At 48.4% G+C, this 15,048-nt stretch overlaps 1 protein-coding gene across 20 annotated transcripts in view; it reads right to left on the minus strand.

The window, feature by feature from the left end:
• The window catches only part of ZFHX3 (zinc finger homeobox 3), a 402,702-nt gene that overhangs the window by 12,178 nt on the left and 375,476 nt on the right, over positions 1–15,048 (minus strand). For all 20 annotated transcript variants that reach the window (XM_083752187.1, XM_083752186.1, XM_083752172.1 and 17 more), the window contains 2 exons: positions 8,544–8,646; positions 2,082–7,598 (listed from right to left, as the gene is read on the minus strand). In XM_083752187.1, the coding sequence (XP_083608313.1) occupies positions 2,082–7,598; positions 8,544–8,646 (5,620 nt within the window). The remainder of the gene's footprint in view (positions 1–2,081; positions 7,599–8,543; positions 8,647–15,048) is intronic.

Consider the following 15,048-nt stretch of genomic DNA (forward strand, 5'->3'; position numbering starts at 1 on the left):
CCATGGAAGAGTGGTGGTTTAAAATGCCTGGATATGCTGAATTGGCAGGCATAATGAGTAGGGTAAGAGAAAAGGAGGATAAAGAATATAAGGACCAGTATAAACAAATAACTAACTTAGCAGGTCTTGAGTAAATCCAGCAGAAAATGAGTTAATAGAATTTAACAGAGGAGGACATTTGAAGATTAAAAATTTGGAATACGTGATTTAATAGAAAATAAAGAAACCAGGGAAAGGGTGGAAGGGGAGTCATCAGATATTTAGTTGTATGTAGGGATTGGTATGAAAGCTGTACAATTGGGGGAGTGGAGGAAAGAGGATGTGGAATGTGTTTTTTGTCTCCGTATTAAAAATGCGAACTATGTGTGTGTGTGTGTGTGTGTGTGTGTCTCCAGCAATTCTGAGGGACTGCCAAGAGAGCTCCCATCCTCAGGAAGGTTGGTTGGTAGGGTAGTGTTCATTGATAACTTTCTCCTCCTCCTCTATTAATGTGTCTAATCCTCTTTTTAAAGCCATCCAAGTTGGTGGTGATCTCAGCTAATATGTCTGGGAAAGGCCTCTATGTCTGCTTTCGACATAGCAGCCAGAGATAAAAGCAGGGGACTAGATGGACCAATGGCCTGAGTGCACAAAGCAGCTTTATATGCAGTCCAGCACACCAGGAAGCTGAATTCCAGCACAGCCTTCCCTCTGGCACGCTAGCTGTGCAGGAAGAGAATTCAACGTTGAGGTGCTTTCACAAAAACAACCCCCTTTGTCTGCCTTCTGATGGGAGAGTCCCAGGCAGACTCTGAAAGTCTGAATTGCCCCTGTAGTGCAAAAAGTGGCACTTCAGTGTTAAGTGGTAGAATTAATTGCAACTACAGAGCATCAGTTCTGCAAGGATCTGCGCTAGTCACCTGTAGGTTACAAAGCCCAATTCAAGGTGTCCAAGTTAATTTATAAAGCTCTAAATGAATTGAGACTTCAATGCTAGAAGGAGCATCTGTCCTTATACCAGCCTGCAAGGGAGGCCCTGTTGGCAGTCCTGTTGCTAAGCAGCCCATGATTCAGTGATTCGTGGTAGGACTGCTCCGCAGTGGCATCCTGGCTATGGAGTCCCCTTCCCCCTGAGGCCCTATCTGGTTCATCAGCACCAGCTGAAGATGTACTTCTTCATCCAGGCCTTGGGGGTGGTTCAGTATGGACCAGCTGAAACTGCATGATGCCCATCTGTTGTATGATATTGCTGGGATTTCAATTTTGTATTATATTTCATACTTTTAACGCTCAGGTATTCTATTTGTAAACCACACTGGGAGCAAATGTGATGTAAAGTAGTTTAGAAAATGAACAAACAAACAAATTCAGGTTGCAGAAAAGCTGGTTGTGAGAAATCATGATGATTATCATCCCACTGTGGTAAGAGAAGCGCCCACTAAACAGGAGAGGCCAAACAGGGGCCTTGGAAATGCCTGCATGAAAGCCAACAAATGAGCAACCTGCTTGAGGCCAGTTCTTGCTCTGCAGGAGGGACAGGGAGGGTTGTCACAGGAAGGCCATGTGCCATTTTTTCCTGCTAACTGGAAGCTCTAGCCCCTTTTCTCCCCTCTGTAGTTACTGCATGAGGAGCAGCCTCCAGAGGATTAAATGACATTTTGAAATTAATCAAATTGGTGTTGTGAATTGTATTTCTTGCTGTTGGGTCTAACTATAAACTTTATTGTTAATGCTTACGTTACGCTACCAGCAGGGTCCAAGAGCAGAATAAGAATAAAAACAAAAACAAAAACAAAACAGAGTTGGCCTTGGGACTTGGAGGGAGGAAGGAGCCTATATTGCTTCCTCAACCCCTGATGGCAGTGGTGACTGGTTCTCAAGCAACCAAGAACCATCCACCTGAAACAGGAACCTTGTCATTGCATGCTGAGCACTTGTGCACGACGTCAGTCAGAAACTGGATCTGAGGAAGGCCATTTTTGCTTGTAGCAACCCAGAAATTCCTCCAGCGACCCCGTGAGGCTCACAGTGCATCAAAATCCCTCCTCCCCAGGACATGTACCAAAGAAGCGGTGGGGGGGGGGAATGCAGTGGAAACTCACCTGTGTTTGAGGGAGTGAAGCCAGGCAAGGATGGGCTGTTGAGGCCCGGCAAGAGGACAGGAGGGATGCCCTGAAGTGCTGCTGGGTAGGTGGCAGGAAGGTTCAAAGCCTGCAGAGGGGGGCTGTCAAACATGCCTTGCTGCTGAGCAGCCAGGCCGAGAACTTCATTGGCCTTCTTGATCCGGTCCAGCTCCTGCTGCGCCATCAACTGACGGACAGTCGCTGGGTCAAAGTACTCCTTCTCTTTGTCCAGCTGGCTTCCGATGGTGTCCTTCACTTTGGAAATGTGCTGCTGAGAGAAGATATGGTCACGTACAGACAAGCGGGCACTGTACTTGACACCACACAAAGTGCACTCTGTTTTGGGTCCCTCGTAACTTGCTTGGTTAATGCCAAAATGCTTGGCCATACTGAGCTTGGCCTTCTTCTCCTTGGCCCGAGCATTCTGGAACCAGACCTGAACAACTCTCTTTGGCAGCCCAATATCGTTGCCCAGGACCTCACATTCCAGCATGGTTGGAGTCCTGTAGTCATTAAAGCAGGACTTTAGGACCTTCAGCTGGAGGTTCGTCATTTGTGTCCGGAAGCGTTTCTGTCCTGGCCGATCCCCGCTATCTCCAGACTTGCCCGCTGAGCCACTTGTGCCAGGGCTGGGTGAGCAAGGGTCTGCCAGGCTGGAGGTCTCACTGTAGTCCACAGTACCTTCATTGTCATACTCTTTGCTGTAGTAACTGGGAGCTGGGCTGACAAGGCCAGAAGACAGTCTGTCTTCATACTCTGACATTGCGATCATGGCAGCCTTGGTCAGGCCCTCACCTGGCCCTGAGGTGCATTTGGCTTCAGTGGTGATCCCCGTGGCACTGTCATTGTCTGCATTGCCTTCATCCCCCGTGGTGGTGTCTGTGATGGCTGTGTTGACAGAGGAGCAGTCATCGTTGTCCAGCTTGGTGTGGTCAAAGCTCAGATTGACAGAGGACATAGAGGGGCTCTCAAAGTCCTCTATCCCTTCTACTTTAATGGAGGAGGGGCTCAGCAGAGTTCGAGGAGAGAGCTCCAGAGACTTGCTCACTGGGGAGAGCGGAATGCCCTGGCTATCGCTGCTGGTGAGTGGCAGGTGAGCAAAGCTTGCTCCATCAAAGAGGTCTCCCTTCATCTGGAGCCCTCCATCACAATCTAAAAGCATGGCTGACAAGGTCAAGTTGTACCCTGCCCGCTTGGCTTCATGCCAGTGCCGCGATCGGATGTGTGCTTCCAGGGCTGTTTTGGCTTTGAAGAGGGCCCGGCAAAAAGGGCACCGCCTGTGGGCCTGGGCAGGCCCCACTGCCCGGAACTGCCCCTTCCGCTCCCGGGCCCGAGTGTTCTGGAACCAAACCTGCACCACACGTTTTTTCAAGCCTACCTCGTGAGCAATGTGGTCGAGCATCTTTCTGGTAGGGTTGGAATCAAGTAAGTATTTCTGGTAGAGAATTTCCAGCTGTTCTGGGGTGATGGTTGTTCGGAGACGCTTGTCCCTCTGGGGCTCCTCCCCGCCAGTGCTGCTGTCATTCTCACCAGGACTTGCACTGGCTTTCTCCTCCAACTTTCTCTTCAGTGTGCTCATGGTGGATGTTGGTGTGGAGGGTGAAGTGGCTGAGCTCATGGGCAGCTGGGGGAGCGTCCCAGACAGCAGCTGACTGGCCAGGAGGGGGTTGCTGGGGTCAAAGAGCATGAAAGGCATATCCAAAGTCCTGTCCAGAAACTGGGGGTGGATAAACTGGTTCTGGGCACTCAAGAAGTGGAGCTGCTGATGCTCTTGCCAATGCTCAAAGGAGGGAAATGCCAGTTTGCACTGGTCACATTGGTAGGGGATGAGCTGAGGAGGCATGTTGGCCAGCTGTTGAGGGGTGGATGTGTGAAGGGGCTTGAGGTGTAGGTGAGAGAGTTGTGAGGGGCTAGGACTGGACTGTGGCAGCACAGACTGTGGAGGAGGCTGGACTGATTGCTGTGGGGTGGGTGGGGAGGCCTTTGGGTGTGCTGAACTGGCCTTTGGCTCGCCTGGGTCCTGCTGCTGCTGCTGCTGCACCTCCTGCTTTGGTTGCATTTGCTTCTCTGGAGTTTGGTTTTGCTGCGTACTTGAAGGTTCAGGTTGCTTTGGTTTTTCGTCTGTAGCTTCTGCTTTAGAACTATAGATGGAGAAGTCATCGTCTGCTTCAGCAGTGAGCTGTGGTAGGAAAGCTGAGGAAGAGCAGGCTGTGTTTGCAGAAGACGTGGGGGTGCTGTAGGCCTGGGAAGGCATTGGGGTGCTGCAGGAGGAACTGGTTGGGGTCAGCAGCTCTGCTGCATCCATGGAATCCTCGTTCTGACTGTCATCCTGCCCGTCTTCATCCTCATCCTTGTAGCACAGCTTTTTCTGATGTTTGATCAGGTCAAAGATGCGCTGGAAGACAAGGCTGCACTTCTTGCACTGGTAATTCAAGTTGCTTGTCCGGATGTACCTGTCATTTGTCAGCTCCCGTCGCTCTCCATCCTTCCCTTCCCCTTGATTCTCATAGTTTTTCCTGGCTTTCTGGCGAGCATTCTGAAACCATACCACTATCACACGGGTTGGAAGGTTGAGCAAATTCGAGAGCTGCTCGAATTCATCATCCTTTGGGTAAGCATTAGCATCAAAGAAATCCTGCAGCACTCGGAGTTGGTAGTCAGTAAAGCGAGTCCTGGAAGACCTCTTGCTTCCCCAGTACTCATGCTTTTGAGGCTCTGGAGAGGGTGGTCGAGAATCTACCTTCAGGTCCTCCAGGCTGGTAATTGGAGGGTTGCTGAAGTTGTATGGGGAGTCCTTGTTGCGCTGGCGCTCTTTGAAGAGTGTGTTCCGAAACCAGTGCTTGATCACCTTCTGTGGCAGTCCAGACTTGTCTGCCATCTCCTTGATCTGCTCCTCGCTTGGGGAATTGTTGATATCAAAATATTGCCTCAAGACCCGGAGCTGGTCATCTGTGATCCGCGTGCGTGGCCTCTTGTTCTGCTGTTGCTGCTGCAGAAGGCCTGGATTGAGCTGGTGTTGGTACAGCTGGGCCAGGTCTGCAGGCAAAGCATCCACGGGGCCAAGCTGCGGTGGCAACTGGGCAGGCAAGGTTTGCAAAGGCATGGTCTGCATCATCAGGGGAGAGAAGATGGGCAGCTCCATAGGCATGGAAAGTTGAGTGAGGGGCAGCGATGGTTGGGCTGGTGTAATGGTGGGAGATGTAATGGATGGAGCCGAAGCAGGAATGGTAGGTGTAGAAGGCTGCTGTGGAGGTGGAGCAGGCAGAGGAGGAGGAAGAGGTGGAGGGGGCGGTGGCGGCGGGGGAGGGGGCGGCTCTGGAGTTTGAGGCCGCAGTGGGTACAGCTTGTCGTAGTGTTCACGGTACTGCTTGGCAAACTTTTCCAGCTGCTTGAAGGGGAAGTAATGCTGGTGGACATGTTCTTGGTGGCTCTTCAGGATGAGGACGTTGGAGAAGAATTTCCCACATGACTCACATTCCAACTTTTCCAAGTTCTCACCCTGCTCTGTCTTCCCAGCTTTCTTCTGCACCTTCTGCTTGTTCTCATTGTATTGAATGACCAACTCAAAACCAAAGTTTTCCAGCAAGGCTTTTGTGGCATTCCCACGTGCATCTGATGCGATGCGAGGAGGAAACATAGAAGGTTCTGCAGGGCCCGATCCTGTCCCTGCCGACTCTGGCTTGTCTTTGGACTTCAGGGTGTCAGGCAGGAGGTCTTTAGAGATAGAGGTGCCATCCCCCTTTTCAAAGCTCTCCTGTTCCCTTTGGACTTCCTTCTCCTTCCCAAAAGCCTTGCTCTTCTTCTCTGAGTGTTGGCTCTGCTGGAGGAGAACACAATGAGGCGGCTGTGACAGCTGACCTTGAGGCAGCTGCTGCTGTGGTGGCTGCTGCAGGAGTGGTGGGTGGCCTGGCTGGGGGAGCTGCACCTTCAAGTCATCCAGAAGGCTAGGTCCAGTCCCAGTCAGTGTCAGCGTGCCGCTGGTCACAGGCAAGCTCACTTCGGGGTTCAGCTGGAACTCGGCACTGGGAATGTAGAAGGGAAAGAGAAGGTGCTGCTGCTGCTGGAGCTGGAGGAGGGTCTCTGTGGTCATCGGGAAGTGGGGCAGGAGAGCAGGGTTGAAGAGCTGTGACTGGATGAGAGCAGCTTGTTGCTGGAGCTCTTGCTGGAGCTGCGCCTGTACTTGCGCCTGTGCCTGCGCCAAGGTGTGAGCTTGATGCTGCTGCTGCTGTTGCTGTTGCTGCTGCCGCGAAGCAATCATGTCAGCCAGTTTCTTACGGTTCACCTCTTTGGGCTCAGAGGGGCTTGCAGCAGCTGCCAGGGTGGAGCTGGTACTGATGGGGTTGCTGAGAGAAGGGATCCCAGTGCTCTCGCAAGAGACCTGGCTGAGCAGGCTAGAGACGGGAGCTGTGCTGGCAGTGCTTGTGTTTGTCATGGCAAAGGAGGTGGTGGTAGTTGTGCTGATGGGGCTGGGTGTGGAAGAGCCCAGAGAGACGCTGCTGCTGCTGCCGCCACCACTGCCACCAGCAGCTCCATTGCTGTTGCTGCTGCCACTGCTACCCCCTGCAGCCTCCAGTTTGGCAGCTCGTGCCTTGGTCTGATGTAGGACGGACCGCATGTGGATCTCTAAGGTGGAGCTCTGGCTATAGGCCACGCTGCAAGTGCTGCACTTGAAGGGTTTGTTGTCGGGGCTGCTGGTGGGCTCCGGCTGGCCAGAGGTGGACTCTTGGAGGGCTCGTTTCAGCTTGTGCAGGTGAGAGACTGAATTGTAGTGGACCAAAAGGATGTTTTTCTGTGTGAAGGATTCTTTGCAAACTGTGCACTTGTATGGGCGGGATGGGTCCAGGAACTTCTCCATGGTGAAGTTTGGGCCCTTTCGGAAGGGGAGAGCTCGTTTTGGTTCTGAGCCAGAGTCTTCCTGTACAGACCCAGAGTCACTTCCTGTGGGACTTTGCTTGTCCTCTAGGTCACTCTCCTCCTCTTTGTCTTCCTCTACTATGACAGTATGGTCTTCAGCCAGCGAAGGGTCACCCATGGCCAGGAGGTCCCCGTTGACCAGAAGCCCACCGTACAGTTGCTGGATGTCAGCTTCACTCAGTTCTAGGTGACTTGTCTCCAGGTGCTTCTTGAGGGCTTGAAAAGTGCGGAAGCTGCGTTGGCAAAGGCAACACATAGTAGCTGCCCGGATGACATGGTACTGGGAGTGCAGCTGGAGCTTCTCGATTGTTTTGAAGGCCAGGCTGCATTGGTTGCAGCGGTATTTGTAAACGTGACGGTCAGAGACAGGCAACTGGGGCCGCTTAGTGTGGACCTCATTGAAATGCGCTTGCAGGGCAGTGGAGCTTTTGAACACCTGGCTGCAGCCCTTCTTCCAGCACAGAAATCCAGCATCATCCCTGGCAGAGGCCTGGTCAGGCGGAGCAGGCTTTGGTTCTGCCCCACGCTCCCCTGTGTTCTCAGAAGGCAGTAGCAGGCCTTTGCCTAAGTCCTCTGAAGTCTCTGTGGAGAAAGAAATAAAGAGGAGACCATGAGAGCCCTTGTCAGCCATAGACACATCCTCTGGGCTATTTAAGGAGTCAACAGCTATATGCTATTCATCTGGACATGTTGGGACCTCTCACCAGACTCTTCTCAAATGGATCAAGGGTGAAGACCCCAACCTTCTCCCTTTCTCACCAGAAGAACAAGATGCTCTCCTTCACGCTATCCTCTGTCTTGGCTCTGCCTTCACATGAACCTCTCTCTTCCCATTCAAACCTCAGGCCTCACCCACTTCTGCTGCCTTTATGCACACACTATGAATGTGTGGTGCTTCTTCAACAGCGTTTTATAATGCATGGCACCAAACTGGCAGAATGTAACACCTAGTGATATGTTAACCATACTGCAATTAAGACTGCTGGGAAGAGGCATGAGGGAGAAGGAGATCAAGAAGGGCATTCCAGGTCATTTTTCATTGTGTGTGGGAAAACACAAATATGTTCCTGGTTAGATGATGGAGATCTGAATGCACTAAAAGCTTCCCTCCCAACATACTCCCAGAGGCAACCTGTGCTAAACTTTCATAATATGGTGTTCTGTGCAAGGCCAAAATTTGGTGCTCCCAAATGGAACCTCGATTTTGCACCCCCTAGGCTTGATGCCCTGTGCAGGGGAACCACCTGCACCACCCTAAATATGGCACTGATACACCCTTGGTCATGCACCAGACTCACAGAGTTCCGCCTACCTTTGGCTCAAGCACCAGAAACTCAATTTGGGGCTGTAGACCACAGAAAGACTCGCCTCTGCTGCCAAACAGGCTAAGTATCATCACCCACTCAGAGTCCCAAACAGAAGGTGCAGAAGAGCTCAGACATGCCAAGAGTCACTTCTAGACTCTGGAGCATCTGAAAACCCTGAGGAAAAAGTGCCTCCAACTGAGCAATTAAAGTCGGTACTGACCAGGCTGCTTGGTTGACTCATCCGTGCTGGCGTTCCCATCTCGATCTGGTGTTGCAGCTGGAAGAAACATACTGCTAGGCATCATAACCTCTGGGGTTGTCACCTGTAGATACCCAAAAGAGAAGAAGACAGGCAAAAATGTCTTTAAAACTTTTAATATGTTTTCAGTCTTGAGCCCCCACACAGACTGGTGTTTAAATCAGCCCAAAACGTTCCCACTGTTACATTTTGGACATAATTAGGGGCACATTTTCAAATATTAATATTATTAATATTTTCCTTTATGCTCAGCTTAGTCTTTGATCATTGATAATGTTTTGTCATAGCTGTGAAAGTTCTTACGCAACTGATTAGGTAGGTATGTTGAAAGACCCATCTTAAGTGGCTGAAGAAGTAAGGAAGCTCTTAATTAAACCACATATTGGAAACCTCACTGCAGTTTTGAACCAGGAAGGGCTGTAGCAGCACTATTTTCAAAATGGCTTAATACAAAAAAAGGAGGAGCTAGAAAAGGAAAGAGAGATGTGTCAAGGGAGGCAGGAGAAAGATAAATGGAAGGGACAGCAGATTGTCTTTGGCAGGCAAAGAAGAAGCTTCAGTCTCCCTTTCTGCACGTCAACAGAAAAAGCAGCAACAGCACAGCCCTCCTCTTCACTTGGGCTCAAAGAACAAGCAAGATCTCTTGATAGCAAAGGCCGGAAGGTCAACGTTGAGGAAAACACACAGCCATCCACGTTTGTTATGGCTGAAAAGAATACAATGAACTAAATAGGCACCCATAAATGATGATAAAAAGGGTCTACGTTAGGAGCAAATGTAGGTCCCTACACAGGCATGCAAAGATCATCATGTACTCTTGAAAATATTGGCTGTCGCATGCTGATGATGAAGTGGAGTTCAAAGATGGGATGGCCACAATGGTTGCCTACTGATGATGCACCTCTGCAGAAGGGAAGCTGTGCTAATTTATAGCAGCAGCCATCTCCGGTTGTTTGGCGAACAGTAGTGCCTTTGCTGGGCCTCAGCCGACAGCATCAGTGGCACACATACAAGACGGCACTCAAAAGCAAACATTACCAGAATGGACAGCAGCCATTTTGCTCACTCAAACAAGAGTTCTGTAGGCTGCAGTGGTAATGGGAATAAGCAGATCCAGAGTTAGAAATCATTATATATGGGCTTGGAAAATAAAATAATAGGCACCATTATGCCATTAAATAAATCTATGCTGCAACCATATTTAAAGTCACTATGTAAAGTTCTCCCCTGTCCAATTACATTTAGTATTTATTTCATTTAGCAAAATTTTTATATTGCTTAATAAAAAACAATCTCCAAGTGGTTTACATAAACGTGTAACGAAGTCAATAAAAATAGTAATTAAACCAACTTTAAAAGTAGAAGATAACAAAATAAAATATAGGTAAAACCTTAGAACTTTTTTTAAAACAACAACAAAACAAAACAAAACAAATGAACATAATTAAATTATATGTCTTTGTAGACTTGCTTAAAGGTTGTTGTTTTTTAACCAGTACAATCAAAGCACCTGGCTCATATTCATATTGTAGGCTGACTCCAATAGATGATGATGATGATGACTATTCAGTATATTTATAGCTCGCCTTTCTTACAGGAGATCAATTATAAAATAAAATACATAATAATACCATGGCTCGGAGAAGCAGAGTCTCTTTAAGGAAAGGCTGCTAAAACGTTCAACTTTTTAGTTTTTTGGGGGGAAGATGACTAATCACAAGTGGCATGATACGGGTAATGAATGATAGGGTGGGGAACCTCCCCCACCCGCCAAAAAATTCTAGAAATCTGGGTCATACTCTCATGTTGATTGGCAATAGGTCCAAAACTGACACCAATGAAGTATTTCTTCAAAGAACACCTACTGAGCTGAAGGAATTCACAGCCTCACAATGTAGCAATGTTTCCTTCTTTGATGGCTTTTTTAAAAGCATTAAATGAATTCATGAGCGGGATGTGTCTGTATGTCTGTCCATGGTGGTGGTTGAGAGGCAGCAGCAAACTAAAGGGTGGCAGTGAACAAGGGATGGCTGCTGCCTACTCCCGAGGGTGCTTCGAGTTCCTACAGGCAACTAGCTGGAAAAAGAATTATGGGAAGATGGCCGGTGTCCTGAACCCTTACAGGTGAGCAGAAACAAAGCTGATGTATGAAATTATTTAATATAAGGTATAAAGATAATTACAAAACAGACAATATGTATTTATTTGTTTTCAAAGTAGAAACATACATATTGTCTCTTTTCATCTTTTGACCTTCTATTAAATCATTTCATACATCAGATTAGTTTTTCCTCATCTGTAAAGTGTCTTTGTTTTTCTATCATTCCAACTTTTTTCATCTTTGACCTGAATGCAGAAGTCCATTCTTGTCTTACTTTATGAAAAACACTCCAAACACACACAATTTGGAAAAATGAGTACGAAAACTATTGGGAACAAGAAACTCCTTGCTTGCTTGAGCACAAAATAAAAGACGGACACAAAGCTGATCCAGTGGAAGACTTTCCCCCCTTTTTGTGAAAAAGCAAGTGCTCTGCTTTACAAAGACTGGCTGGTGCCTCAGGGCTCTGACTTGGGCTACACAGGCTACATAGAGACACCCCACTTTTCATTCTCCTCCTGCTACACAACAAGGCAGCTACTCTCCTAGAATTTTTACTTTTTGTAGAAAGGAAACAGCTCTAATCCTTCTCTTCAGTATTTGTTTGGGGTTTTTTTGTCTCAAGTACAATTGCCCTAAAGGCCAATATGCTCTCCCTCAAACTGGTTTCTGTATATTCCTGTTGTAACTGTTCTGCCTATTTGGCTTTGACAACCACTGAAGGGCACTACTAGTATCCACTGACTAGTAATACCCATGGCAAATTCACATAAGTAAATGCCCAATGAGAAGGAGGAGGCCTGGAGTCAGTGGACCTGGGAAGCTGCACAGAGGGTTTTTCCAAGGATCCTGGCTACACACCATGTAGAGGCCATACAGGAATGAACAAATCCTGTCTCTGGAGGGAGATGAACCAGGAGGCACAACAAGTCCCCTCCAGCATTCCTGTCTATTTTCAAGGCTGTACCATCCCCTATGGAGAGATGGGGCTCAGAGTAGCCCCGAGGGTAGGATTTGAGAGATGAAGGAAGTGGGAAGAGGAAAGACAGCAGGAAGGAACAACAAGTGCCACTCTTAGCACTATCAACAGGACAGGCACTTTCTCTTCCTCGACAGAAATTATGAAAATAATTCAAAAGAAAGTGTGGGGGAAAGGCCCAGCGGAGTAGAAAAAGAATAATGTTATCTAACCTAAGTTGTACATTATTACAGCAAATCATGGTCTTTCCCCACAAAACTAGGACGGTAGCCACCCCCACTACCAGACTTAGTACGATGGATCAGTAATTGTTTTCATACACTTTAATTAGAAAAACTGAGATGGCTACGAATAATAATGGAAAGAGAGGCTTTTGCACTTGAAAGGTTGAAGTCAATCAAGTGTGAATGACGGCAAAACCAAAAAGAGAGGGAGGGGGAGAGTGAGGGAGAGAGAGGGAGAGAGAGAGACACCAATTCATCAAGCGTCTGTTGTCTTGCCGCGTCTTTAATCATAATTCCTGATTGGGATTCAAGAAGGCAGTAAGCAGCGATTCTTTGTCTGCCTTCACCTTCCGTCAATTAACTCTCCCTGAAATATAATCATCAACCTCACGTGCTCCTCTGCATTTCAATCTGCTGCTGCAAGCCAACCAGTTCTTCCTTCCTTCCCACCTTAGGTGTGCCTAACTCATTCCCTTTCTCTGGTGGCATACTGCCCACCCCCCAAGCATTTAAAGGCAGGAGGCTGAGATGGGGAGGGATGCCCCAAGGACCAAAGGGCCCTGTTAAGAAGTGACTTGAGCAACACCCCAGGTGTCATTTCAGCTCCCTCAAAGACATGCTCCTCAGCAAGCAGTAGTCATGAGTGGAGAGCTACAGATCCTTTTAACAAGGAACACCAGTTCTGCTCAGAAGAGGTGACCAAAGCTGGCTTAACCTTGTTTTGCTCACCAATGGCATCAAGGAATTTATGCCTGGAGGGAGCCAAGTTGGTGGAAAGCAAACCAGTGTGCAGCCCCTTCCTTGTTGCTTCCAAATGGCATGCAAGAGCCTTAATTTCTGCCCGTGGCCCACTTTTGCACTACAGATTGCAGCATTGTGGCATGTCCACCTGCCCCTTCTACTTGACAATGCCCTGTAGTTTAAGCTATCAGTGTGGGTCTGAGCATTGCAAGATCCCAAATGTCAGCTGGTACCTAGCCCAGGTGTTCCCCTATGCCTTCTCCAAAAAGAGATACCACCCTAGGTAGTGAGAGGAATGAAGAAAGAGAGGAATGAAGCCCATTCCTCTACTATCTTCTTGTATCAGACCCCATTGTCAGTTCAGGCACTCCCTGCCCCCTACAACGGCTGGAATCTAATTGGTCCAAAATGAAACCTCCAGCAAGAGTCTGACTGAGAAGACACATTAACATCTCCTCTGTCCGTGCAATGGGGGAGGGGGGAGTTGTACAAGACGAGGTTCCAGAGCCAGACAAAGGAGGCAATTTCCATTACAAAGAATGAGAGGGAGAGCGGGCAGGAGTGTGTGTGCTGGAGAGAAAAGCTTCATTAGGCTCAGAGAGGCAAAGCGATGGCACTATACCAAGGTCACTTCTCATTTAGACCATCTAATTGGCAAACATGGCTCCAAATGGCTATCATCTCACAGGGCTCAGAATTAATGAAGGCCGATTATTTTCATTACCTTCATCCGAGATGGGGAATGAGACGGGGGGGGGGGGGGTGAGATGAGGGAGAAAAGAGGATGACCGAATGACAGTGGAAGGGAGAGAGAGACACACAATGGGGAGAGGAGAAGATGCAAGTAGGGTGAGAAACAGCACCAGAATGCAACTGGGGAGGAAAGACAGATGAATGATGGAAGGCAAGAAAGAAAAAGAGCTTTTTTACTGCCGACCCGGAAGTCGCTTTCAAGCAATCATGAGTGACATTCTGGGAGAGCCCTGGAAGCAAAGAGGCTCTTTCATGCCGAGGCCGGGTCAGCAGCAGCAGCAGCTTATGGGATTGGGAGGAGAGCTCTTCTGCTGCCTAGGTAAGGTCCCCCTCAACTGTTTATAATAGTGCCATCAGTGGGCATGGCACCTAACAGTCACAAACGCAAAGGGACAGGTTTAGAACGTGAATTTCAACAAGAGGGAATATGGAGGAATTTGGGGACAGAGTGGATGAAGACACACAAAGACAGTCACATGTACTACTTGGGATTCCCTGTAGTGGTGTGTGCACAGTAAGGATTTAAGCCAAACGAGGGAAGGAAAGCCCTGGAGAGCTCGAAAGATAAAGTCAAGACACTTGTGCTGGATATGGTACTCTGCTGCTGGATTTTGAATAGAGATGAAAGAACTGGTGAGGAAAGGGAAGGCAAAGTCAAGGCAAAGGGCAATCAGAGTAGAATCAGCAAAAAGGACTTAACAGGAAGAGGCAAGTTTGTGCAATAGAAAAACTTTGAACAAAAAATGTGTAGGCCATTTAGACAAGACAAAAGAAAGCACCTCATCAGATAATACATAATTAGCATGTGGAATTTCCTACCACAAGATGTGGTAACAGGTGGACACTAAGCTTGGATAGTTTTAAAAAGTGATAAATGCATGGAGGATGCCTCTTCTATTAGGCATGTCAGCAGAATGGAATCCCTATGTTCAGAGGCAGTCTACCTCTGAATACCAGATCTGGAGAAAAGCTCCATGCCCTTCTTGGAGGTTCCAGAGGCATTTGGGTGGTCAGTGTCAGAAAGTGGGCTTGGCAGTAAAGGACCCCAGTCCTATCCATCAAAGCAGTTCTTCTGGCCTCAGTCCTGTGGGACCAGCTCACTTGCCTGAGGAGCTTAGAAAGCTGCCTTATACCAAGTCACACCATTGGTCCACTGAGTTCAGTATTGTCTATACGAACTAGCAGCAACAACACTCCAGGGTTTCAGGCAAGGAATATTCCCAGTGTTTGAACCTGGGATACCTTCTGCATGTAAGAAAACATGTTCCCCTCGCCTGTGATGTCACAATAAACTTCAGCCTTGTCTCCCTGCTGCACCCTACTTGTAGCACACTGTGCTAAAGGAAGGCCCAATTCCTACTTTTGTATTGCTGACCCAGGTCACTACTCAAGAGGTGGCATTTCAACAGTGCCTGGTATCTGCTTGCCTACTGGCAGGTGTGTTGAATTTGGGCAATTCACTGAAGAGGAGGAGCAGGATCAGGAGGAGGAAGGGAAGAAATAATGCAGGCAAGATGGGCCTTCTAGGGGTGGGGAACATTTTTCCCATTGAGGGCCACATTTTCTTGGGGGTAATCTGTCACATCCATCAGTGGGTGGGGTCACCCGCTTTTTCTGCCACCACCACTCTTCATTTTCCCACCTCCCCTGGTGATTGCCAGGGTGGGA

Source organism: Podarcis gaigeae (genome assembly GCF_964106915.1).
Source record: "Podarcis gaigeae genome assembly, chromosome: 8".
Taxonomy (NCBI): Eukaryota; Metazoa; Chordata; class Lepidosauria; order Squamata; family Lacertidae; genus Podarcis; species Podarcis gaigeae.